This window comes from Balaenoptera acutorostrata, chromosome 15 (genome assembly GCF_949987535.1).
Source record: "Balaenoptera acutorostrata chromosome 15, mBalAcu1.1, whole genome shotgun sequence".
Lineage (NCBI taxonomy): Eukaryota > Metazoa > Chordata > Mammalia > Artiodactyla > Balaenopteridae > Balaenoptera > Balaenoptera acutorostrata.
In genome coordinates this window covers 39,196,451-39,222,337 of record NC_080078.1, presented here as the reverse complement: position 1 = coordinate 39,222,337, position 25,887 = coordinate 39,196,451, and the positions used below count along the sequence as shown (strand labels likewise).

The following is a 25,887-nucleotide window of genomic DNA, read 5'->3' as shown; positions in this document are numbered from 1 at the left end:
TCTTATGTTTCTATCACATACCTTCTTATGTTTCGATTGTTCTCTTAAAACCCGTTTGTCTTTCCTAAAGAGACTTGTTTTTCCTGTAGGAAGGCTTTTCTCCCGGCTCCCTTTCCCCTATTAAATTAGGTATATAAGCATCTAATTGAAACCATTTACTGAGCCAGCTACTTTTCTTGGCTCCCATGTGCATACGAATGAACTTTTTTCTTCTGTTAAATCTGTTGTCAGTTTAGTCCACACACCTCAGTCACTGAATGTGAGAGGGTAAAGGAAAAGGTATTTCCTACCCTACAGCCTCCTTCACCACAGAGGCTCCGTAACTTGGCCAGACATGGAGGTGGGGTGAGGCGATGGGGGTGGGGGGGGCATGGGGATGTGAGGGCAGGAGCCGGGACTGCCCCTCCTCCCTTTATGTGTGACATCACCCTCAAAAGCTCACCAGAATGAGTGGGAAGATGGAGATTGATCCCCTAGGCAGACAAATGATGGCTTTTCATCAGAAACAAAACATTGTCAGGCAGGAAGGTGAGTGAGAAGAGAGGTCCCAGCGAAGACAGGCAAGGGTTGTAGAGAAGGGAGGGGCATGCCTTCTACAGGGCGGGTGATGCGTCATCGTCTTGGGGGCTACACGTGTCAGAAAACTGAAAAAAATTTTAGCTTTTTCCTGTGTTTGGTTTAAATTCGGTTCAAAATGTCCCACATAGGAAACAAAAGGGGGATTTGCTGTGTGCTACCACCGTACCCTGAACTTGTCATCTCCTTGGCGCTCAGAGCGAACCACGAGTCCATTGGCTCCATCACCTGAACCAACAGGAGCCACTGGGCCTCAGCCAGCTCTGGTGACCTCTGCCCTCAGGAGGAGCTGGGAGCAACCTGCGTGCAGGACATCTGCCCCTCCTTCTGGAAGCCACACCCTAACCAGGTGCAGATGTGCTGGGTGGAGGTTTGCTGAGATGATTTAGAATGTTTATCATTGGAAACCTAATGTTCAGGTTGCAAGTGTGAGAGGTCATACCCGTATTTTCATGTAGATACAGAAGAACATATTTTCTGAATTTCGGGGAGCTCCCTTAAATCATGCTGGTTTTTCAGGGCGAGACGCTCCAGAACATAAGAGAGTTAAGATGCAAAATGCTTTAACACGGCTCTCTAGCATCGCGTGTGCTTGGAGTACATCTGTTGAGAATTATGTGGGCCCTGCTTTTCTGGAAACAAATCCGAATTGCCTCTTTATCAAAGGCAGAAAATTAAGGGGATACTGAGCGCGTGGTGCAGGGAATGGACGTGGTGACACAACTTTGAAGTGGTAGAAAAATTATTTGTCACTATTGTAAGCTTAATGGTGACATCTGGTATCGCTACGTGTTTTCTGGCTTTTTCAGTTGAATTTTGGTTCTTCAAACCCTCTCCGGGATTGAAGGTGGCAGTGGGCTCGGGTTTCAATGGTATGGAAGCCCTGGCTGCTGTCTTACGTTACGTGGCTTGAGGTGTCAACCTGACCTCTGGGTCATTCCTTATGCTCTGGGATAACTGGGATCCATTTCTTCCCAGGAGAAAATAAAATATAAAATATACTGGATGATAATGTCCTTTGATCAAAGATCCTTAACAAGGGAACACCCAGGAGATCATTAAAAGGCTGAGATCACCCCTCCCCCTGTTTCCAAACATTGACTGAAGGTCACAGCCTGTGTACTGGAGGGCATGCTGGACGACCTTGCGAGCCTCACGTGAGCACCGGGACCCTGCACGCCCAAGCCTCCTACATACAGGGCTACAGAAAGGCGAGTGGAAACAGGAGAAAGACAACCCCATTCAAAAATGCACAAACACTTCCCCAGAGAAGATAGGTAGATGGCCAACAAGCACCTGAAAAGATACTTGGCAAAATGCAAATCGGAGCCACCACGAGATACCATTTGCCCCCTCTCTGGTGGTTATAATAAAAATGCAAAATGACAAGTGCTGGTATAGATGTGGAGAAATTGGAACCCTCGTGCATGGCTGGTGGGGATGTAAAACAGTGTAGCCGCTGTTGGAAACAGTCTGGAGGTTCCTCAGAAGGTTAAGCACAGAGTTACCAGGCGACCCAGCAACTCCACTCCTGGGTGCACACCCAAGAGAATTGAAAACAGGCACCTGAGCAGATACCTGCCTGCCCACGGTCGTTCCTGCACAGTCACTGCAGCCGTAAGGTGGAAACAGCCCGTGTCCATTGACGAATGATGGATAAACAGAATGTGGTCATCCGTACAAGGGGGCATCATCCAGCCGTAAAAAGGAATGAAGTGCTGACCCACTACAATGCGGATGAACCTTGAAACCATTATTCTAAGTGAAAGAGCCCAGACAGAAAGGGCCACATACATGACATGAGTTCACTTGTGTGTGAAACATCCAGAACAGGTAAATCGAGAGACAGAAACAGATCAGCGGGTGCCAGGGGCTGGGGGAGGGGGTGGGGAGTGACTGCTAATGGGTGTGGGGTTTCATTTTTGGGTGATGGAAAAGTCTGGAACTAGACAGGTGTGATGGTTGCACGAGGGAGACCAGCGAGACTCCTTCCCCGTCCGTCCGAGTGAGGACAGTGGGGGATGGTGTCAAGGGTGCAAGTGTGTGGTGCTGAGAGGCCGCCTCTCTCCATCCGGCCCTTCCCACAGGGTTTCACGAGCTGAGAGCTGTAAACTGGGGTCTTGGAGGAGCCACCCCCTCCTCCCCGGCAGGAGGAGGATGTTTCCTGTGGTGGCGAGGGGCACGGAGGTCCGGGAGCCATGTTACAGCCCCACGGCTTCCCACGTGGTCTGTTCTCTTGGCAGGTTTGGCTGCGGTGAGTTTTGTGTTGCTGTTAGACATCTTCCCAGCAGAATCCCCGGAGAATTCTAAATTTCAGTTGCACTCTCTAAATTTTCATTAAGAGCTTTCACCCAGAGAAAATGATGGATTAGGTTTTACCGTTGGAAAGAAGCCAGAAAAAATTAGATGACTTTTAGTCCCCATGGCTTGCGCCTCACTCCCCGCTTTTTTCTAAAGTCTTTGCTCTTCTCTCTTGGTTCCCAGCAAACAGGTGCCTGCGGATGTTTATTCATTGAAAATACTGATGTGTGCAGCTCCCTTTGAGCCTCTCTGCTTTTGTTTCACGAGTGATTTTGCTTTTGCTCCAATCTCTTCAAGTCTAAGACAGCTTTGGGCCTTGGGCTCCATGTTGGCCAGCGTGTGGTTTCTTTCTTCTCTTCAGTAAAACTTGTTAGTTGTTAGAACTTTATAGCCGTAAGCTGATAGAATATTTTGCTGCACAAAAGAAATTAATCTGATTCCTTGTCTGTCTCTTCTTTTCTTTCAAACTCTCCTTCTTGGCAAAGTTAACCCACTGTCCCGTCCAAGTACAGTTAGGAGTTTGCCTCCCAACCAGCCACTTTTAGCAAAGCTGTGTTCTGATAGGCGACTGTCTTCTGTTACCGTGTATGGATGGTGAATTGTGAAAACAACTATTATTTCTTCCCGCATCAATACAAGGAAGAAAGATTATTCTGCACAAAAACTAAGACTTGGATCAGTCTGGAGGAGCTGATGAAACACCATTGAGGAAGCCCCCTAAGGCAGTTGTTGGTTACAGGGGGCGCGGACATTGGCGTTATTCATGCGAGTGTCGGTTTCTTTAAATTCCACACGGTGTTGGCTTCAGCACCACATGCACTAAAACTGGAACGATACAGAGGTTAGCACGGCCCCTGCGCAAGGATGACACGCAAGTGTGTGAAGCAGTCCATATCTTTTCATGATCATTAAGTCAGTTTTTCCAGAAGAGTGATTTTCAGATGGGTACCCTGCCCCCACCTCTAGGAGGCTCTGTCAGGATTTTGAGACAATATGGCCTGAAAGAAAAATCACATTAAATTTTATGTTATGGTTTGCATTTGGATAATTTTCTAAAAATAAAACTTATTTTTATTTCACACTACTAACTGTGGATCAGAAAGTATGACAAAGTCTTCCTGGCTGATAAGGCTGCGTGGAATATACATTCTAAGAGAGTGATCTTCAGGGTAGGGAGAGACAAGTACAGGTGGGAATTTTGTGATGAGCACAAGACTGCTTCTAAAGCTGCCAGATTCTCCTTTTCACCTGTGTTCTTGCAGTTCTGTTACTTGCCACTAGATGTGTGTGAGTGCTGTTAAGGACTGCAGTCGTTAGTATGATAGATCTATTCCTGGCAATCAGTAGATACGCATAAATTCCACGTGGAATTCAGCAGAGATCTTGAGCAGGTTTCAGCTGCCTCGCCCCCATGTGTCCCAGCATCTTAAAATGAATCGTGTGGGAAAGCTCTCCACTTGCAGGAAGGGAGATTTTTGTGCTGTATTCAGACGTGGGCGGATCCTAGTATGTGTTACCTGGAGCCTGGGAGGAACCTGTGGTGCGGGACGCGGTCAGAAGGACCCGGTCATAAACGACAGGCTTTCCAGGTGAAAACCTCCCGATTCTCCTTCTGTGGTGCCAGTTTCGGCAGACTAACAGCACCCACCAAAAGTTTTATTGGTTTCTCAAGGCTGTTTCAAAATGATGCCGAAATCCCTTGGAATGTTTCTGGGACCGCGGATTCAGGGAACAACAAATCACCACCAACTGGGGTTCTCTTGCATTCTGGAGCCTGAATCAGAGATTCAGGTATCTCAGGGCTGCGCTGCCTCTGGAGGCTCTCGGGGGCTGGAAGGGGGAGGATCCTTCCGGGCTTGTCCAGCCTCTGGGGCACCAGGTGTCCCTGGGCTGTGGCCGCGTCACTCCAGCCTCTGCCTCCATCTTCGTGTGGTTTCTCCTCTGTCAGGACTCCAGTCGTTGGATTGAGGGCCACCCTGATCCAGGATGATCTCATCTTAAAGATCCTTCACTTTATTACGTCTGCAAGGACCGCGTTTCCAAATAATGTCATAACCTGATATTCAGGTTGTATTCATCATGTTTTACAATTTTCTGTATCTTGTGATGTCTTGACATCTTAAGAAACCTTGCTTCCAGACCCCACACCACCTCCTTATCCACCTCTCACACACAGTGCCAACATTCCCCCTTGCCCTTAATCACCCAGGAAGAGGGACCAGACAGCTGGGGACAACCCCAGCACCCCCGGAACTAATAAAGGCTCTCCTAGGCCTCCCCCTGGCTCCTGCTTCCACTCGGGTGCTTCCCTGTGGCCCTGCATGTGTGGCCTCATCTCTAGGACCCTTGAGTCTAATAAACTTTGTCTTCCCGAGCTATTCTTCTGTGCCCACACATGACCGACCATCTCATAAGAGAACACAGAACAGTCTGGGCACAGATCAGGGTGGATGTGGATATTTGGGGACACTCTTTAGCCCCCACGTGGACTGCACACACGTGTACATTGGCGTTAGGCCAGCAGGTCTGGCCACTGTCCCCCTCCCGTGATGCACACTGGGACAGGGTGGCCAGTCACCTGCTGGGATGACCCCATCCCAAGGCTGAGGCCCTGGGAACCTCCATCCGGGCTCCGAGGTGCTGCTGACTCTGTGCATTTCAGATAAGCAGGAAGTTCCTGAAAGGAAAACCACAAGCTTTATTTTTATTTAATTCCAGGCCATTCTGTGGTTTTTGGAGATGGTCTTTAAAGATTTGTTTTTGATTTTTATCTCAAAGAGAATGCAGAAAAGCCCATGGGTCGGGCTCCAGAGAAAATACACACAGAGAAGACAAGCAGCGAGCTTGCACCAGGCAGCTGTGCGGAGCAGGCAGGATGGGCCTGGGGGGCACACTCTGGAGGAGGAGCTGCGGCTCCACCAGCAGGCGCTGCTGCCTGGAGCCCCAGCCTGGGCCACGCGGGGTGAGTCCCCGCAGGCAGAGGGGCCGAGCGGGCCGTCTGGTTTAGGGGAGGTCTGCTTTCATTGTCACCGGCCCGGAAAGCACACCAGGTTCCTTGTCCCCCCCCCCCGCCCCCCCCGCCCCGGCCATAGTGAGGGTGACAGTGCCTCAGGGGTCCCATTCGATGCCGCAGGGGACCAGCTAGAGGATGGAGAAATGGCTTCCTAGAAAACACTGTGAGGGGTGCCCATTTGGGGTAGGTCAGATGGCTGGGGAGAGAGGAAGGGCCTTCTCCCTGAGAGCTGACACCGGCGCTGGTCGAGAGCTGACCCTGGCCCTGGCCCGGAGCTGTGGCTCTGGCTGCACCCCTGGGAGGGAGGAACTTGCTCCGAAGGCAGACCTCCCGCGTCTGCCCTCTGAGAGCAGAGGTCTTGCCTGGAGCAAAAAGTCCTTGAGGTCTTCCCTCTGGGTCCTTCCCCCTGGATTCTGGGATGGTCTCTGTGCTGAGGGAGGGTCACCAAGTTCTTAGGGAAAAACCAAAGCAAATTCAACATAAAAGCTAATCTGTGCTGTAGGGTCTTTTGGGAAGGGAAGATGCTATGACAAGTCAGCACACCCCAAGCCCACCTGGGTGGACCCTGTGTCAGTCTTGATGCATGGTGGGCCTGGAGGACAGGCCAGCATGTGAACATCTCCGTCCCCTCTGTCTGGACTTGGTGACCTTCAGCTTTTGAAGAGCGGGGACCATGGCCTCGTGGGGACCTCAGTTTGGGTCTGTCTGATGTTGCTTCAGGACAGGGGGTTCACGCGTTTGCACCTATGCAGGATTGGGAGGGCGTGATTTCCATGTGGCTTGTTTCTGGCAGCGTTCACTGTGATGGTCCATCAGCACCCTGTCCGCCATGCCTCTTTCCCCCGCCGTAACCTTAGAACTCCAAAGGTCTTGCCCCTCGTCGGACTCTCCATTCATTCATTCATTCGATGTCCTATTTCATGCTCCTGCCCCAGAGTCTGGGCCTTGGCCGGTGGGAGCCCCTCTTTGTGGGTCTATCCTTACTCTCTGGACTGAAGGTGTTCAGGCTCTGCTGTCCCCGCCCAGCCCTGGACGTGGCCACTCTGCAGAGCCTGGTGCCTTTCAGTGAGAGGTAGGATTTGGAAAGTACTCTAGGTGCTCTTGGATGGAGCTAAGGAACATGTGAACGTGCACACACACGTTTGTGCACTTTGGTCTGTAGACACTTGGATTGAAAGTGAGTTCACACCCATATGCCTCCCGATTCCGCCCAACTCCACAGCCTCCCTCGAATTTCTGCCTCTGCGTGTGAGAGACTCGCTACCTCAACAGCGGAACCCCCGTCCTGCTGCTCAGAGCACTCGTCTCTGTTCTCGGTCCTCCGCGCGTAACCGCTCCCAGCCCTGCGGCCGTGGACGCCTGCTCTGTGGCTCCTGTCCCTGGTGAGGATGCCTGCCTTGTTCCATCCCATCTAGAAAGGGCAAAGCGGGTCTAGGAGTAAGTGAATAAGGAGGCAGAAGGGCTCCTCAAAGCTGGAGTGTGCGTGTGCACATGTGTGTATGTGTGTGAGCATGTCGGCACAGCTAGGACACTAATGTGTGGAACCAGGGTGAGGCGTGTTGGCCGCGGCATCTGCTCCTGCATCTGGCATCTGCATGTGAAGCGGGGCCCTGCCTGGCTCCTCCGGTGAGTGGACGCCCCCAGTGACACCCGGGGCTGACAAAGTCCTCTCTTGGTGGACACAACTCTGCTTAGCAGTGCTGGTCACCTGGGGTCGCCCTGCAAACGTCGGTGCAGCTCAGTTCCTACCTGTGCCGGACACTGCAGTCACTAGACTTTCTGCTGGGCTGTTTGTCGCCGTCCCCCCCACTCTCTGGTCTGGACCTCACCCCCTCGGGCGGCGCACAGACGCGGCACAGTGTGTGCAGACCCCCTGTCTGCCTTGTCCTTGCTTCCTGTCTGCCTCCCGTCCCTTCTCTCCCCTCACAGCTCCTTTAGGGCCCTGCTTTGCCCATTATTTCTTTTCCTTTTGGGGGCCCCCTACGCATCCCAATTAGCATTTGAAAGAGCCCACGTTTGCACTTGACAAGCCGGAGGTGGTTTCTGGCTACAGCCGTGGGGCCAAGTCTACATCCTGTGACAGGGACGGACCAGGGAGGGGGTGTCCTTGCTCCTGGGCCGGAGCTTGCAGGCTGGCTGATGGGCTGATGTTGGCACCTTGGGCTCAGGCCTGTTTGCTTTCAGAGTCTGTGTTACTTTTCCCAGGGCTGCCTAACACACAGGCTTGGGGCTTCAAACCACAGAAGTGCGTCCCCTGACTGCCTGGAGGCCAGAAGTCAGATCAGGCCGCTCCCTCTGAGGCTGCAGGGGAGGCTTCTCCTGCCTCTTCCAGCTTCTAGTGCTGCCTGCAACCCTTGGCGTCCAGGCCTGTGGACGCATTCCCCATCGGTCTCCGTCTTCATACGGCTGTCTTGCCTCCTCCTCCTAGAAGGCCACCAGTCTTAGTGGATTAGGGCCGCCCTGCTCCAGTAAGACCTCATCTTAACTAACTACATCTGCAAAGACCCTGTTTCCAGACAAGGTCCCATACTGAGATGTTGTGGGTCAGGATGTCAACATCTATTTTGGGGGACACAATTCAGCCCATAGCAGGGTTCCGGCTGTACCATCTTGTATTTGACAGTATCAAAATTATTTAAGTTTTAAAATATTTAATTTTTAGGGATATGTACTGAAACATGAATTTTTTCCCCACCCCAGTGCTCCGAGTTCCTGACAGATGGCCACCCCGCGTTTCTCGGTGTCCTGGGGACATTCTGTGTGCACAGAGCCCTCCACACACACACACCCTTCTGCACCTTCTGTGGTCTTTGTGTGGGGGGTTGTCTCCATCTGCCTGGCCCTTCTTTGGTGGATGTAAGGAGCCGCCATGTGGTTGCCGTGTGGACGCACATAATTTAATGATGTTAGAAGGTAGTAGAAAGTCTGTACATAACAGAGAAGCTCTTCGTAGAAGCTGTGCTCACAGGCACAAGTGTGACCCAAGTTCCTGCAAGGAAGTGCCAGGTCATAGAGCGTGGCATTTATAATTCAGTTCTTTAACTTTTTATTGTGAAATGATCTCACATTTAGAGAAAAGTTGCAAAAATAGGTCAGTGAATCCTGCATGCCTTTCTCCCAGATCACCCAAAAGTCAATGTTTCCTGTGTTTGTCTTCAGAGATTAAGTTGCATAATGGTGCCCCCCTCAACCCTAAATATTCCAGGGGTGTGTTTCCTAAACATGGGGCGTTCATTCTCCTACGACCGAAGCATAAGTCAATATCGGGATGTTAACCTCGATACAATACTAGGTGTTCTCTAATCTGCAATTTGTACTCACATTTCTTTAATTGTCCCAGTAATGACTTTTGCACACTTGTTAGGTTAATTCCAAAGTGCTTCATCTTCTTGGTGTCTGATGTTGATGGGGGTTTCTGTACCGGTTATTTTGTGTGGACATGAAGCTCTGGATTTGTGTGTGATAATTTCATGCCTTTGTGAACTTGCTTATTGTTTGAGTCCGTTTTCCCCATTGATTCTCTATGGCCAGACCTGCTGTCCAATGTGATAGTCACTTGTAGCTGTTGAATACTGATGCAAAAGCACTAACCAAAACATTGGCCATCAGAATACAACCCTATATAAGGAAAATAAAACACCCCAACCAAGGGGGATTTATCCCAAGACTCCGAAGTTGCATCACTATCAGAAATTCTATACATAAAATTCACTATATTGACAGATTTCAGGAGAAAAATCACGATTCTCTCCATAGGTGCAAAAAAAGCCCTGACAAAATTTAATGCCCATTGCTGATAAAAATATATGTGCAGGGACTTCCCTGGTGGCACAGTGGTTAAGAATCCGCCTGCCAAGGCAGGGGACACGGGTTTGAACCCTGGTCTGGGAAGATCCCACATGCTGTGGAGCAACTAAGGCCGTGCGCCACAACTACTGAGCCTGCGCTCTAGAGCCCGTGAGCCACAACTACTGAGCCCACATGCCACAACTACTGAAGCCCATGCACCTAGAGCCCATGCTCCGCAACAAGAGAAACCACTGCAGTGAGAAGCCTGCACACCACAACAAAGAGTAACCCCCACTCGCTGCAACTAGAGGAAGCCCGCAAACAGCAACGAAGACCCAACGCAACCAAGATAAATAAATAAGTTAAAAAAAATATGTGTGCACATAAAATAAAATGAAATGAAACCAAATACTCAGTTCCTCAGTCACAGGAGCCCTATTTCAAAGCTCAATAGCTGCATGTGGCTGGTGGTCCTGTTTTGGACATGGAGGATGTGGAACATTCCATCATCACAAAAAGTTTAATTGCACAGCATTGCTCTAGGGTTTTCCAGGTAGACGATCATAGCCTCTGCAAATAGAGAAAGTTTCATTTCTTTTCCAGTTCTTATGATCCTCACTGATTTTTCTTGTCTGATTGCAGTGGCTAATGCCTCTGTACAGTGTTGACAGTAGCATCTCTTGTTCAGGGGGGTGATGGGTTTAGGAAATGGTATATATATTTTGTTATGTGAAGAAAGTATCTATCAATATCTATTTTCCTTACTGTTTATATTTTTATCAGGAACGGGCATTAAATTTTGTCAGGGCTTTTTTTGCACCTATGGAGAGAATCATGATTTTTCTCCTGAAATCTGTCAATATAGTGAATTTTATGTCTGGAATGTCTGATAGTGAAGCAACTTTGGAGTCTTGGGATAAATCCCCCTTGGCTGTGGTGTCTTATTTTCCTCGTATGGGGTTGTATTCTGGTGGGCAATGTTTTAGTTAGTGCTTTTGCATCAATATTCATAAGTGATATTGGTTTGTAAATGTCTTCTTTCATACTGTCTTTATTATAGTTAGGTTACCAATGTTCTTCTTGCTTTAGAAAAAGAATATAAAAGTTTCCCCCTCATCTTCAATGCTGTGGGATAATTTGTAAAGCTTTAAGACCATCTGGTCCCTTGCTCTGTGGTGACCTAAACGGGAAGGAAATCCAAAAAAGAGGGGATATATGTATATGTATAGCTGATTCACTTTGCTGTACAGCAGAAACTAACACAACATTGTAAAGCAACTGTACTCCAAAAAAAAAAAAAAAGACCATCTGGTCCTTAAAGATTTGGTAGAATTTATCTGTGAAATTACCTGTGCCTATTGCTTTTTTGGGGGGACAGGGGGCTGAGTGTTTCCTGGTAACTTTATTTCTTCCATGGAAATAGGTCTAAGTTTTCCATCTCTAACAGGGCCAGTTTTTTAAAAATTAATTAATTAATTAATTTTAATTTTTATTTTTGGCTGTGTTGGGTCTTCATTGCTGTGCGCAGGCTTTCTCTAGTTGCGGTGAGCGGGGGCTACTCTTCGTTGCGGTGTGTGGGCTTCTCATTGCAGTGGCTTCTCTTGCTATGGAGCATGAGCTCTAGGCGCGTGGGCTTCAGTAGTTGTGGCACATGGGCTCAGTAGTTGTGGCTCACGGGCTCTAGAGCGCAGGCTCAGTAGTTGTGGTGCACAGACTTAGTTGCTCCACGGCAGGTGGGATCTTCCCGGACCAGGGCTCGAACCCGTGTCCCCTGCATTGGCAGGTGGATTCTTAACCACTGAGCCACCAGGGAAGTCCTCCTCTTATTATTTCTTTTTTTTTTTTTTTGTTTTCTTCTCTTTTCTCAATTAAGTTAACTAATGGATGACCTATTCTGTTAATTTAAAAATTAGGATTTTGGTTTACTAATCATAATTATGTTTTTTCTGTTTTTTACCCTGTAATACCTCTTCTCATTTTTATTATTTCCTCTCTTATGTTCTCTATTGATTTACTTAGTTCTTTTTCTAAGCTTTTTTTGGGTTGGGAATTTAACTTGTTTTCATCTTTTTAAATAAAAATGTTTAATATTGTGAGTTGCTCTATGATTAGTGCTTTAAATGTATTTCATAGATTCTGATGTGTAGTGTTTTCACGTCATTTTTTTTTTAGAAATGCTATACTTTTGGTTGTATTTCCCCACTCATCCAAGAGTTAATAGTTTTAAAAAAAATTTTCTACATGAAAGTCTTTTTCTGTCTGCTTTTTGACACTGTTAACAACTTGTGGTCTTATTGCATTATGATCAGTTCTATAACATTTCTACTTCATGGAACTCGCTGATGCTTCCTTTGTGACTGAATTAGATTTCTGTGGCTGTGTAACAGATTTCCACAGTTCTGCGGCTTGAGCCACACCTGTTTACCATCATCTCTCAGCTCCGTGGGTGTGAGGCCCCGCCCAGCTAGCCCCACGGGGCAGTACAGGTGGAGGCTGCAGTCTTTGTGTGTGGGCGTCTCAACCAGGCTCAGGTGGGCGGCGTGAAGCCCTTGGTGAGCTTAATCACAGGAGTCCCAGCACCTTTTTCACATCCTGTGGCAGGCCCCACCCGCATTGAGGGCCCTGGTCACAGTAGGGTCTCGGCCCCACTTGGGCCTGGGCTGTGGTCAGCGGGGCTCGTCCTCTCTCTGCTGGGACCCCCACCCTGAGCCCCCTCCCCACCTGCGTGCGCCCTGAGCAGAAAGGTGAGAGGTTCGGAGGCGGAGGCCTGAGTATGATTGTTCGCAGGTGGTGGGCTTGCTTCCCTGCTGGTTGTGCACGAGGTCTCCGGCGCCCGTTCAGAGATGAGGGAAGAGAAGTCGAGCGAGCTGGTGGGTACGTTCAAGGGACGGGGTCCGGTTGATTCGCTCTGCGCTGATCGGCTGTCGGGCTGGTCCCCCGGGGAGGGCAGCGTATGTGGGGCCATGGGGAGGTGGGGGCTGGTGAGTGGATGAGGGAGGGGCTCAGGCTGGGCAGGTGGAGCTGAGGTGGGGGACGTGCTTTGGGTAGGGTGGCGGCAACGGCGGGGGCGGGGGCTGTGGGGGGAAGGAGTGGGGGTGGGGTGGGGGGCGGGGGGCAGGGAAGCAGGTTGAGGGTCAGGTGTAGGACATGATGTGCGGGGGTCGCCGGCAGCTGGATGTGCCCGGGTAGGGGGCCTGGATGTGTCTGGGGTCTCCTCGGTCGTTTGCGTGGGGTCAGGCTGGGGGCAGGTGCAGACTCCGAGCAGGCCCGGTCACCTGCAGGGGCCGAATCCTGACCGCGGGACCGCCAGGGCATTCCCCGCCTTCCTGTTTGGAGGCGTCTGCACAGGACAGAGACCTGGAGACAAGGGTCCCCGTTGCCATGAGCAGCACGCCGGCCCCGCTGCCACATCTGTCAGGAACGGCGTTATCAGGAGAGATGTTTGAATCACATTTGGTTGGGAAACAGCCAGGAAGGAGGTGGGTTCCTTCTCTCCTGTGTGAGCAAGACCAGGAGACTCACATCTGTGTGCTTTTCGTTATTTGTTATTTTTTCCTTTGCCTTTTCTCACTGTCAGAAGCTAAGACCTGTAAGAAATAGATTAGGTTAGTGGTTTAAAAACCTCCCTGGAGGAACGCCCAGGCTGCTTCACTGCGATTCTACCAAATATTTACACTACATTGGGCCGTGAGCTGGGAGGCCGGTGTCCCTCGGCCCAGCTCTGTCCTTGAGCGCTGCCCGCGGGCGCTGTACATCAGTCCAAGTGAGGCCAGGGTCTGAAGCCACAGGCCCGTCAAGGCCCTTCTTGGAGGGGCTGGCTCCGGGGGATGCCCTGTGGCCAATACACAGGCCTTGTCAAGCTCTCACCTCAGGAGGACGAAAATCCCCATGAAGTTATTGAAATGTTGGAATGATGCGTGGTGAGGCTGCCTGGCCTAGACGCTGTCAGCTGTGAACCTGCAAGTTCGAGGGGCCTCAGGGCCTAGCGCCAGCCTCTTACCTCCAGCTGTCGCCTATGACAGTCCCTAGGGGTCCTGCTGACGTGTTGACGCCCCTTCAGGGTCCCCCACCTGAGAGCCGCTGGGAGGGCACACCCGGGCTGAGCCTGGACCTGGGGGCGACCACACCAGGGGTGCAGCCCCTTCAGACCCAGCCTCTGAGGACCCCAGGGGGCGGGGGCGTCTGCAGGCCCACCCTGGGCCTGACCATGGTTCAGCACTAGACCCTGGGACACAGGGGCGGCTCCTGGGCCGGGGCCCCTGCCCTGGGGGAGGTGGCCTTTGTGTGATGCTCTGTCTGGGACACGGAGCTTGTCTGCCAGCTTCTCCCATCTGACAGTGGTGGCCGTCCTGCCTTTTCTGGACTGTCTGCCCCCTCCCCGCCCTTGCCCAGCTCCTCAGAACAGAGGGGTCGGTTCCCAGCCAGACCGCTGTATGGCTTTCTCCACTGAGGGGGGGCACAGGGGAGAGGGGCGGCTGTGGGTGTGTAAATGCCCTTTGTCAGTTTCAGGAAGTTCTTGTTCCAATTTGCTGAGAGGTGGTGGTTGTTGTTTATCATGAATAGATATTGAATTTTGTCTAATGTTTTTTCTTCATCTGTTGATATGATTATATGGTTTTTCTTATTTGGTCTTTTGATTTTCAAATTTTGAAGCTGAGCCCACTTGGTTGCTGGCTCATTTTCTATTTTGTGAGGGATGCTGGTCTGTGGTTTTCTTGTTTGTCCTTTCTGGCTTTGGTTTGGGTAATGCTGACCTCGGAAGTGTTCCCTCCTTTTCTACTTTCTGGAAGAGATCAGGTAGAACTGGTGTTACTTTTTCTTTAAATGTTTGGTAGAATTCATCAGTAAAACCACCTGGGCCTGGACATTTCTCTTCCATAGTTTTAACTGCAAATTCAACGTCTTTGACAATTATAGTACTATTCAGTATCTATTACATTTTGGGTGAGTTTGGTTGTTTGTGATTTTGGGGGAATTGGTCCATTTCATCTAAGTTATCAAAGGAGGGGTGTTTCTGCTTCTGGCTTGGGTGGGTCCATTGAAGCCGAGGCCAAGGGTGTGCCCCCAGGGCTGACCAGAGAAGTCGGAAGAAGCCTGGGGAGGGGGCCGCCCCCATCACACCCACACTAGAGCGGGATGGTGGGTGTGCTAGTGTCCTGGGGCTGCCAGATCAAATCACCACAACCTGGGTGGTGAAAACAGCAGACCCTCATCCTCTCACAGTCTGGAGGCCAGAAGTCAGACCAAGATAGAGGCTCCAGGGGAGGATCCTTCCAGCCTCTTCCAGCTTCTGGGGGCTCCCATCTCCATCTTCACGTGACTTCTTCTCAGTCTGTGTCTGTCCTCTTCTGTCTCCTGTAAGGACACTGTCATTGGATTTGGGGCCTATCCTGGTAAGGCAGGATGATGGGGCTCTGGCAGCGGCCTCCCCTGCTGCCCGGCCCTGTGGGCTGCTCTCCGGTGTGGCCCCAGGTGTGGGGTGTGCCCGGCTCCTGTCGGTGCAGGGGCGCCTTCCCTTCCTGGCCCCAGCTTGGACCCACTGGTCCTGAGAAGGCTGCGAGAGACTCACTGGTTTCAGCTCAGAGGCTGGGGCTGCGGGATCATCGGGGTGGGCAAGTCTTTCCACAAAGCCCCTCGGCTTCTGTCCCTGAGCTGTGAGGTGTGTGTGGGTTCCCACCTTGCAGGCTGGTAAGGATGGCTCAGCACTGGCCCTGGGCGCCTGTCCGGGAAGGGATGGGCTGCTGTACCCTGTGCTGCTCGCAGGGACCTGGGCTCAGCGCCCCCGCCTTGTTTAGGGACCTGTGGGCACCCTGGCCAAGGGTGGATGATGCCAGCACCCCCCCGCTGTGAGCTGCCTCTGGCCCTTGCCAGTTGCGCGGCACAGATAGGAGTTCCGGCCAGTGTGCGCTCTGCTTCCTGGGTCTGAGTGGGGTTCGGCTGCCTGTGCAGCTGTGGTGCCTGAGCCCCAACAGTGGCGGGCCAGCTGTCCCCCTGGCCTCTGGTAGGGCGTTGTCCCTCTCACCCTGTGAGGAGGCGGCTGTGTGCCGGGTTTTCCTGGCTCTGCCACCTCCCTGCTAACCTGACCCGGGGAAGACAGATGCCTCTGCGTCCAGGGATCCTGGCGTCTTCCTTTTTGAGGCAGAGGAGGTGCCTGTGGTCTCAGGTGTCGTCCCCTCCTCTCCAGGCAGCTGTCCCTCTGACCCTTAGGGCACGGCCTGGCTGGCAGCCCCTCCAGGGCATCCTCTGCCAGCCCTGGGACGGGAGGAGGAGTAATTAGGTGTTGAGTCTTGGTGGGGTCAGCGGGCAGAGCCGCGTCAGGGCCTCCAGCTTCTGCCTCCACCTGGAAGCCCCCGCTGGGCTTTGCAGCCATTCCTGCCCCAGCACTCAGGGATGATAGAGGGGAACCCCCTTGATAACTGTGTCCCACCAGCCAAGACCCTGTGACACCAGCGAACGTGGAAGGAGCTGGTTGGCTGTGTGCACTGGGGGCTTGTACCCTGGCTCATTGCTGCCACAGCTGCCCTGGGTGAGTCAGTCAGTGCAGCCCCAGACTGGGCTGGGGGCTCCGGCAGGACCCGCCACAGCTCTGGGCAGGGGGCCGGGGGTCCTGCAGCCAGACGGTGTCCTCCTGGTGCCATCTTGGCTCCTCAGAGCGGCCGTGCTGCTGGGTGTCCTCGGGAGGGGGTGGGGACAGGCAAGCGAGACCGCGCGTGTGGGCACCGGACAACCGAGATGCCCCCACCCCCGGGATGCTGGACCTTCCTTTGGAAGAGGCATTTGAACCCGTGTGTTCTGTGCTCACCAGGAGCTTATTTCCACTTGCTTGGAGGTCAGTCCAGGCAGGCCTGGTGTGGCCGCCTCCGCTGTGGCCCACAGGGTGGAGGGTCAGGTCTGGTGGTCACTCCTATTTCCAAAATATCTAGCTAGTCACACAATTTACGTAACTGTGCTATTAGTATGAAATGTCATATACATAACTGTGTACTTAAGATGCACCCCTGTGCCTGTGTGCCTGCACGTGTACATATGTGGTCCTGCCTGTGTGCACACGTGTATGCGGGGGCTCCACCAGCATCTGAGGTGGGCCTTGCTGACTCTGCTGGCCCCTCCTTCTCTCTTAGGGTGGGAGTCTCTCTTCCCCAGAAAAGTCTATGGAATAGGATGCCGCCCACAGCCCTGATCTGCGATTCCAAACCCCAAACGTCTCTTAGATGTTTGGCAAGAACCTGCGGTCGGTCTGCCTGCCGTGTCTCTGTCTGGTTCTCCCGGTCCCTGTGGAAACCCGGAGTGTTGATGTTGATGCCTGGACTGTTCAGGCCCTGTGGCCGCACTTGATTCCCTCTGAACCCCCAAGCTGGCCCTGAGGGTCACAGATGAGGGACCAGGTGACCCGTGTCCTTGGCTCCTCATGGGGTTGGCCCATCCAGCACCCCAGGGGAGGGTGACAGACAAGGTTGGCACCCTTAGGGAAGGGCAGAGCGTTGGGGTGGGTCCCCTCCCTGGGTCCCCTCCCAGGTGGGGCTCTTCCCCTTCAGAGCAGAAGGGAGCCTCTTGGCCTGTTTCCCCCTGGCCTGTCCTTATGGTCCTTCCTCCCAGCAAGGGGCCTGTGGTTCCATGGTGCCTGTTACGTCAGTTCCCAGTGTATTCCTGCCTGGAGCTGCTAGCGATGGAAAGTGGGTGCCACCCCCAGCGCGTGCCCTCTGCGTCGGGCAGCAGGAGCTCAAAGAGCCCGGCCCTGGGCTGTGGGCCTGCTGGTACCTCCCGGCATGGCCACCTGGGGACCTGCCACACCATCCAGGGAGGAATTTGGCCCCTGTCCTCCCCAGGTGTCACCCGTGAATGCCCAGTGTCCCGCTCCCCTAGGGACTCATACCAAAATTTGCCTGTATCCAGGGCAGTGTGCCCCCTGGGCAGGGGCGAGGGGTCCCAGTGGCTCCCGGCTGGGTGCGAAGGGCTCAGAGGGGCAGGTGGGGTCAAGGGCACAGATGCGTGGGGGGTCCTGCATGAGCTGATGGGGTGGAGCCAGTCCCCAGAGCAGAACCGTCCATCTCGCTGCCCTGCATCCCTGACCCTCTCGGGTGGGGCTGCTGCCTCGGGAGGTGCTTGCCCACCTGCCCCCAGGTCATCGAGGAGGGTGGCTGTGGGGGCCACCCTGGGCTCCATGCTCTGCACGGCCAGATCTGGGCATGCGAGGCTCTCCTGGGTCCAGAGGCGCTGCCTCCTCCTCCGGTGTGTGGGTCTCTGGGGGTCCTCGCAGCACAGGGCCATAACCTGGGGGGTTTAGGAAGAAAGGAATGTCCCATCTCCCGGTCTGAGGCCAGAAGTCCGAGGCTCCAGGGGAGGATCCTTCCCGCCTCGTCCTGCTTCTGGGGGCTCTGGCATCCCTGGGTTGTGGCCGCGTCACTGTCTCTGCCTCTGTGGTCACATGGCCTCCCCTGTCTGTGTCTCCTCCTGGTGTGAGGACACTGGACATTGGTTTAGTCCCAGCCTAACCCAGCATCACCTCCTCTTAACTGATCACATCTGTAAAGACCCTATTTCTAAGGTCATGTTCTGCGGTTCTGGGTGGATGTGAATTTTGGGGACACTATTCAACCCACCACCGCTGACCTGCAGGCCCTCACTGGTGGAGGTGACGCCCTTGTGTGGGGACTGAGGAGTATGGAACACCAGGCCCAGGGACACCTGTTCCGAGACTCCCAGTGAGGGACGCGTTGGGGTGGGCCAGGGAAGGCCTCTGGGGCGGACCTGTGTGCCGAGACCCTGGGGCAGTGGGCAGCCAGGGGCATTGGTCAGCAAGGGGTGGGCTTATGGCACTGGGTCGACAAGAACAGCCGGCGGGTGAGGGGAGGATGGGATCCACTGGGGCTGAGCCATCGTCTGGGGGGCGTTGGCTGGGCCTGGTCCCCCAAGGACAGTGCATGAGCTCTGAACGTGCCATCCACTTCCACTGGACACGACAGTGAAAGGGCTCGATGGCCGCAGCACCCAGTGGGGATGGTCAGACGGGATGGAGGGACAGCCCAGCCGGCGGCTTGCTCGGCGCCAGCCCTGCAGCTGCACGACGGCCACAATGGACTGAGGGGCATTGATGGAGACACAGTTGGCCCCTGATAACTCGCTCGCTAATGGTGCTTCGTATTTTTTTCATCTAGAAGAATTGTGTGAGTGTGAAGACCAGCGGGGAGATGGAGGCCACTTGATGAAGAGCCTTGAGCCCACCCCTTAAAGGAACAAGGCACGTTTCTCCCTAGGCTCCGACAGCTGGCTCCTTCAGCTTCAGCCCTGGTTATTGAGATGCAAATGTGTGCCCGCGGGGAGTGCAGCTGCTGGCTGGCGCTGAGGCCCTCGCCCCAGGTGCAGCCCTACCGAGCCAGCGCCAGCGGGGGCAGTGCCGCAGATGACCCTCCCAGGACAAATGGAACCGTGGACCCCGTGCAGGAGGAAAGGCAGGTAAGAGGCGTCATCTGGTTCTGCCGGCTTCACGTCACCGCTTTCCTGACTTTCAGCCCCAGAGCAAGGTGTCCTTGAAGGTAGACGTGGGCCAACCGGGCGCCGCCAGCTCTTATTTCGGGAGGCTTTGTGAACTTGCTCTGGTCCCTCAGGGTTCAAGCGTTGACTTTAGAAAAGAACCAAACCGCCCTGGGCGGGAGGGAGGACTGTCTGGGGCTTTTGAGTCTCACCCAGCAGGTTTACAAACTCAGGGAACAGAAAGCCCTTCCACGATGGGCAGCCAGCAAAGGGAAAGTGTGTCAGTCACAGCGCAAGACAAGATGCGCAGGAACTCCACCCGGAGTCAAGTGGGCACAGCACCTTCCTACGCGTGTCTATGAAAAGACAAACACCCAGCTCTGGGCTCATATAATAAATACAGTGTAAAGGGTCTGACACTCAATGATGAAAACAGATTTTTCTGTCAAAAACGTTTTAATTGTGGATTGGAACACATACAGAAGTCCACAAAATGTGAGCTCAGAAAATGTTCAGAGATTGAATGTCGGTGTCCCCCAATGTGACCACAACCCTCCACTTAGCACCGCTTGCCTGTGAGCGTCGTATTGTAAGTGAAGTCACGAGGCATGTATCCAAGTGCAGTAAAGTGTCCCGTCGTGTGAGTGCACGACCCCCGTCCACCTCTTCACTCCTGATGGGTGTTTGGTCTTTAGTGAACAGTGCTGCTGTGACCTGTAGTGCACGCTTCTGTTGTGGACGCCCCAGGCATGGCGCAGCTGGGTCCTGGGTGTGTACAGCGTCAACTTTTAATACATATCGCCAATCTATGCTTTTACCAGCATTTCCACTGCTCTGTGCCTTCATCAACACTTGGCATTGAAAGTCTTATTTTAGCCTGCCATAATGATATTTCAGGGTTTCTTTGTTTTCTTTTCAAGACCAACTTGACTGAGGGACAAGTGGTATTGTGCCGGAGCTGGCTTGTACCGCCGCACGAGACTGACCATGCACACCCCTTCCCAGCTCTGTGCTGAGTGATGTGGTGGGAGTGTTTAGATCATGGAAATTAAAAAATACTACAAATCAGGGCTTTATGCAGAGAGTCAGTCATAATTTACATGAAACAAAATGCACCTATTTTAAGTGTACAGCTTGATGGTTTTTGACAAATGTGTACACTGAGGTACCTACCACACAATTAAGATATAGAACATTTCCAGCCCCCGCAGATATTCCCTTGTTCCACTTCCCAGGGACAGAGAACAGGTCAATGGTTAGCCGGGGCAGAGTTGGGGAGGGATTGACTGGGACTTTTTCCCTCCCTAGAGTCCTATATAAATGGAATCATATGGTGTATATTCTTTTGTTTCTGGATTCGTTAGAGTCCTATAGAAATGGAATCATATGGTGTATATTCTTTTGTTTCTGGATTCGTTAGCTCAGCATGTTTTTGAGGTTCAAATGTGTAGCAATAATTTGATCTGTTTATTGCTAAGAATTATTTGCATGTTTACATGCAAATATTTGCATGTTTACATGCATGTTTACAACACAATGGGTTCATCCACTCGCCTACTGATGGACCCCTGGGCTGCTCCCAGCTCTTTGGTTATTATGAATAAGTCTGCTAAGAACAGTGCTTAAAGGTCTCTGTGTTTTCATACCTAGGAGAGGAATGGCTGGGTCATATGGTAGTACATGTTTAACGTTTTCAAAATGCCAAACTGTTTTTCATGTGATTTTACCTTTTTATAGTCTTTCTTTCTTTGGTTGCGGTAGCTCCTTAGTTGCGGGACATGGGCTCCTTAGTTGCAGCTCGCTGGCTCCTTAGTTGCGGCATGCGAACTCTTAGTTGCGGCATGCATGTGGGATCTAGCTCCCTGACCAGGGATTGAACCCGGCCCCCCTGCATTGGGAGCACGGAGTCTTATCCACTGAGCCACCAGGGAAGTCCCATACCTTTTTATATTCTGATCAGTAGTGTGCGTTTCCTCCTCCTCTATTTTCTGAAAGTTTGTATAGAATGACATCATTTCTTCATTAAATGTTGATAGAACTTACCAATCAGGCCATCTCGGTCTGAAGTTTTCTTTGTGAGATTTTAAATTATGAATTCAATTTCTTTAATTGTGATAGGGCTGTTTGGGTTTTCTCTTTCTTTGTGAGTCACTTTTAGTAATGTGTCTATTTCATGGAATTCTTTTCACTTCAACTAGGATGTCAAGTCTATTAGAATAATGTTCACAATATTCTCTTATTGTCCTTTCAGTGTCTATAGGATCTGTAGTGATGTCCCCTTTTTCCTTCTTGATGTTGTAATTTGTGTTCTGTCTTCTTTTTGCTTGATCATTGTAGCTAGAAGTTTATCCCTTTTACTGATATTTTCAAAGAACCAAATTGGGTTTCATTGATTTTGTTGTCTAATGTTTTGGCCCTGAAAGGGTTCTAGTTTAATGGAAAGGCCTTTGTTGGGAGTCCCCATGTCATCAGGACTTCCCTGCAGCCTGCGGTGCACTGTTCTGGCTTTCAGCTTCTCTTCTTGCACTACGTTATATATTTTTTGTGAGTTCAGAAACAAAATTTGATTATTTTTTTCCCCAGCATTTTTACATGGTTTCAGCCAAAGGGTTTTTGCAGTAGACTAGCTCACTGTGGTGAGATTTTTTAAAGGGATAACTTCTAGGTTAGAAAGAAGACAAGAGGTCATAAGAGAGATGGTGGGCCTCAACCTGGAAGCTAGCACAAGACAAGAAAGAGGGAATTCCTTGGTAGTCCAGTGGTTAGGACTCCGTGCTGTCACTGCTGACGGCCCAGGTTTGATCCCTGGTCAGGGAACTAAAATCCTGCAAGCCATGTGGTGTGGCAGAATAAAAAACCCCCCCAAACCCCCCCAAAAAACCAAAAAGGCAAAGAGCCTCGGGTGGGAAGAAGAGAAACAATACCATCCACTATTTGCACATAAACTACAGGCACAACTCGGAGATGCCATGGGTTTTGGTTCCAGAACATCGCAATAAAGCAAATCACATGATTTTTTGGTTTCCCAGAGCATATAAAAGTTACCTTTACACTATACTGTTGTCTATTAAGTGTGCAATAGCATTATGTCTAAAAGAGTAATGTACATACATACCTTAATTTAAAAATGCTAATCATCATCTGAGCCTTAGTGAGTTGTAGTCTTTTTCCTGGTGGAGAGTTTTGCCTTGATGTTGATATCTGCTAACTGATCAGGGTGGTGATTACTGATGGTTGAGGTGGCTGTGACAATTTCTTAAAATAAGATAATGAAGTTCACCACACTGATTGACTCTTCCTTTCATGAATGATTTCTCTGTAGCATGCAATGCTGTTTGATAGCATTGTATCCATAGTAGAACTTCTTTCAAAATTGGAGTCAATCCTCTCAAACCCTGCTGCTGCTTTATCAACTAAGTTCATGTAATATTTAAAATTCTTTTTTGCCATTTCAACAGTCTTCACAGCATCTTCACTGGAGTTGATTCCATCTCAAGAAACCACTTTATTGCTCATCCGTGAGAGGCAACTCCTCATTCATTAAAAGTTTTGTCATGAGATTGAAGCAACTCAGTTACATCTTTAGGCTCCACTTCTAATTCTAGTTCTCTTGCTATTTCTACCACATCTGCAATTACTTCCTCCACTGAAGTCTTGAACCCCTCAAAGTCATCCATGAGGGTTTGAGTCAACTTCTTCCAAACTCCTGTTAATGTTGATAATTTGACCTCTTCCCATGAATCATAAAAGTTCATAATGGCATCCAGGATGGTGAATCCTTTTCAGAAGATTTTCAGTTGACATTGCCCAGATCCATCAGAGGAATCACTATATATGGCAGCTATAGCCTTATGATATGCATTTCTTAAATAATAAGACTTCAAAATCAAAAATTACTCTTTGATCCATGGGCTACAGAATGGATGCTGTGCTAGCAGACAGGGAAATAACATTAATCTCATTGTACACCTCCACCAGAGCTCTTGGGTGACCACGTGCATTGTCAATGAGTAGTGATATTTTGAATCTTTTTTTTTCTGAGCAGTAGGTGTCAACAGTGGGCTTATAATATTCAGTAAGCCATGTTGTAAACAGATGTGTCATCCAGGTTTTGTGGTTCCATTTATTGAGCACAGGAGAGTAGATTTAACATAATTCTTAAGGACTCTAGGATTTTCAGAATGGTAAATAAGCATTGGCTTCAGCTTAAAGTCACCAGCTGCATTAGCCCCTAACAAGAGTCAGCTTGTCCTTTGATGCTTTGAAGCCAGGCACTGACTTCTCTCTAGCTGTGAAAGTCCTAGATGGCTTCTTGTTCCAATAGAAGGCTGTCTCGTCTACATTGAATATCTGTTGTTTGGTGCAGCCACCTTCATTGATGATCTCAGCTAGATCTTCTGGATAACTTGCTGCAGCTTCTACATGAGCATTTGCTGCTTCACCTTGCACTTTTATTTTATGGAGACGGGTTCTTTCCTTCAGCCTCACGAACCAACCTCTGCCAGCTTCAGGCTTTTCTTCTGCAGCTTCCTTGTCTCTCTCAGCCTTCATAGAATTGAAGAGAGTTAGCCTTGTTCTGAATTAGACTTTGGTTTAAGGGAATGTTGTGGCTAGTTAGATCTTCAATCTAGACTAAAACTTTCTCCATATCAGCAATAAGGCTGTTTCACTTTATCATTCATGTGTTCACTGGAGTGGCACTTTTAATTTTCTTCAAGAACTTTTCCTTTGCATTCACAACTTGGCTGTTTGGTGCAAGAGGGCTAGCTTTTGGATTACCTTGACTTTTGACATGCCTTTCTCACTAAATTTAATCATCTTCAGCTTTTGATTTAAAGTGAGAGACATGCAACTCTTCCTTTCACTTGAACACTTAGAGGCCACTGTAGGGTTATTAATTGGCTTAATTTCAATCTTGCTGTGTCTCAGGGAACAGGGAGGCCTGAGGAGAGGGAGACAGATGGGGGAACAGCTGGTTGGTAGAGCAGTCAGAACACACACATTTATCCATTCAGTTCATGATCTTACATGGGTACAGTTCACGGTGCCCAAAACAATTACAATAGTGACATCAAAGATCACTGATCACATAGCACCATCACAAATGCAATATTTCAAACATTTTCATTATTTTTAAGAGAATTACTAAAATGTGACACAGAGACCTTAAGTTAGAAAATGCTGTTGAAAAATGGCGCCCACAGACTCGATGCAGGGTTGCTTCAATTTGTAAAAAAACACTGATTTCTGTGAAGTGCAATAAAATGAGGTCTGCCTGTATTAGAACTAACAAGAAACTTCAGCTTGTTGTGAGCAATGGGCCAGAGACAGTCAAGGCAGTTTTGAGAAGTTGGGGCTGAGACCGTGAGGTACCGGGATCGATGATAAAGCTGTAACAGGTGGACCATGTGGAACACCTAGCCAGGTATGACCCCTAGAACAGTGAACCACACTGCCCAGAGGCAGGGTCAGCTGCTCTCCACCCGGTCAGGTCAGTCCTGGTGGATGAGGTGGTCGCACACCTGTGGGGAGAGGGGTCAGGACCCCCAGCTATGTCCCAAGGCCTTGCTAAGAAGCTGATCTGGGTGAGGGTGGGGCAGGCGGCCTCAGCAGAAAGCCCTCCAGATGTAGGTTTAAGAATCACCAACATCACGTAGCCACGGCTGCCCTTTCGATTGCTCAGGTTTTCCTCGTCTAATTGGTAGTTCCATGTGTGACTGTCTTTCCAAGACCATCAGTTAAAAGAGTGCCCATCTGTCACATGCTGGCTGTGGAAGCCCACCTTCCATCCCACTGGCTAATCACAGCCTCATGTTTTGGCCTTAAGTGAATCCAGCCCTATGCGCTTAGCAAAAAAGGGATGAAGCACTTTATCTGTCTCACCGCCCCGCCCCCGCCCCCAACTGTTCTCACTAGATCTTGGCAGTGTGAGGTCTCCCAGCCCTCTGGGGCAGGGTCTCAGGACACTCAGAAGGCTTATTTTTAAAAATTGAGAAGAAATTGACATTAACCATTTTACAGTAAACAGTCAGTAGCATTTAATATATCAGTGTTGTGCAATTATCACCTCTATCTAGTTCCAAAATATTTTATCATCTGAAAAGGAAACCCTGTACCATTAGCAGTCACTCCCCATTCTCCCCTCCCCCCAGCCTCTGGCAACCACTAGTCAGCTATTTTTATAGATTTACCTGTTTTAGATATTTCTATAAATGGAATCATATTACAGGTGACCTTTTGTGTCTGGCTTATTTTACTGGGCATACTGTTTTCAAGATTTATCCACACTGTAGTGTGTGCTGATACTTCATTCCTTTTTGTGGCTGAATAGTATCCCCTTGTATGCTTTGTTATCCATTCACCTGTTGGTGGACATTTGTGTTGTTTCCACCTTTTGGCTATTGTGAATAATGATGCTGTGAACATTGGCATACAAGTATCTGTTTGAGTCCCTGATTTCAGTTCTTTTGGATATATACCTAGAAGTAGAATTGCTGGTTCATATGGTAATTGACCCAATGTTTAACTTTTTGAGGAACTGCTAGACTTTTCCATAGCAGCTGCACCATTTTGTTACCAATTGCAATGTATGAAGTTTCCAATTTTTCTACATCCTTGCCAACACTTGTTTTTTTCCATTAAAAGAAATTATAGCCATCCTCATGGGTGTGAAGTGGTATCTCATTGTGTGCATTTTCATGTGCATTTCTATGATTAAGGATTTTGAGCATCTTTTC

At 50.4% G+C, this 25,887-nt stretch overlaps 1 protein-coding gene, 1 long non-coding RNA gene and 2 other non-coding genes across 4 annotated transcripts in view; 3 read left to right on the top strand and 1 right to left on the bottom strand.

Moving 5' to 3' along the window:
- The window catches only part of LOC130704830 (uncharacterized), a 40,590-nt gene that overhangs the window by 6,003 nt on the left and 8,700 nt on the right, over positions 1–25,887 (top strand). Inside the window, exon 3 of the long non-coding RNA XR_009005322.1 lies at positions 18,835–19,132. This is a non-coding gene — a long non-coding RNA (uncharacterized LOC130704830). The remainder of the gene's footprint in view (positions 1–18,834; positions 19,133–25,887) is intronic.
- On the top strand, positions 3,673–3,776 carry LOC114237899 (U6 spliceosomal RNA). The gene has a single exon (XR_003623368.2). It is a non-coding gene; the product is annotated as a U6 spliceosomal RNA (small nuclear RNA).
- LMF1 (lipase maturation factor 1) overlaps positions 19,603–25,887 on the bottom strand; it is a 49,949-nt gene continuing 43,664 nt past the window's right edge. The window contains 8 exon segments of the mRNA XM_057528484.1: positions 19,603–19,915; positions 22,266–22,626; positions 22,629–23,031; positions 23,033–23,289; positions 23,292–23,389; positions 23,391–23,720; positions 23,722–23,896; positions 23,899–24,092. Of these exon segments, the coding sequence (XP_057384467.1) occupies positions 19,750–19,915; positions 22,266–22,626; positions 22,629–23,031; positions 23,033–23,289; positions 23,292–23,389; positions 23,391–23,720; positions 23,722–23,896; positions 23,899–24,092 (1,984 nt within the window). The 3' untranslated portion in view covers positions 19,603–19,749.
- On the top strand, positions 21,895–21,967 carry TRNAD-GUC (transfer RNA aspartic acid (anticodon GUC)). Its single transcript has one exon. It is a non-coding gene; the product is annotated as a tRNA-Asp (tRNA).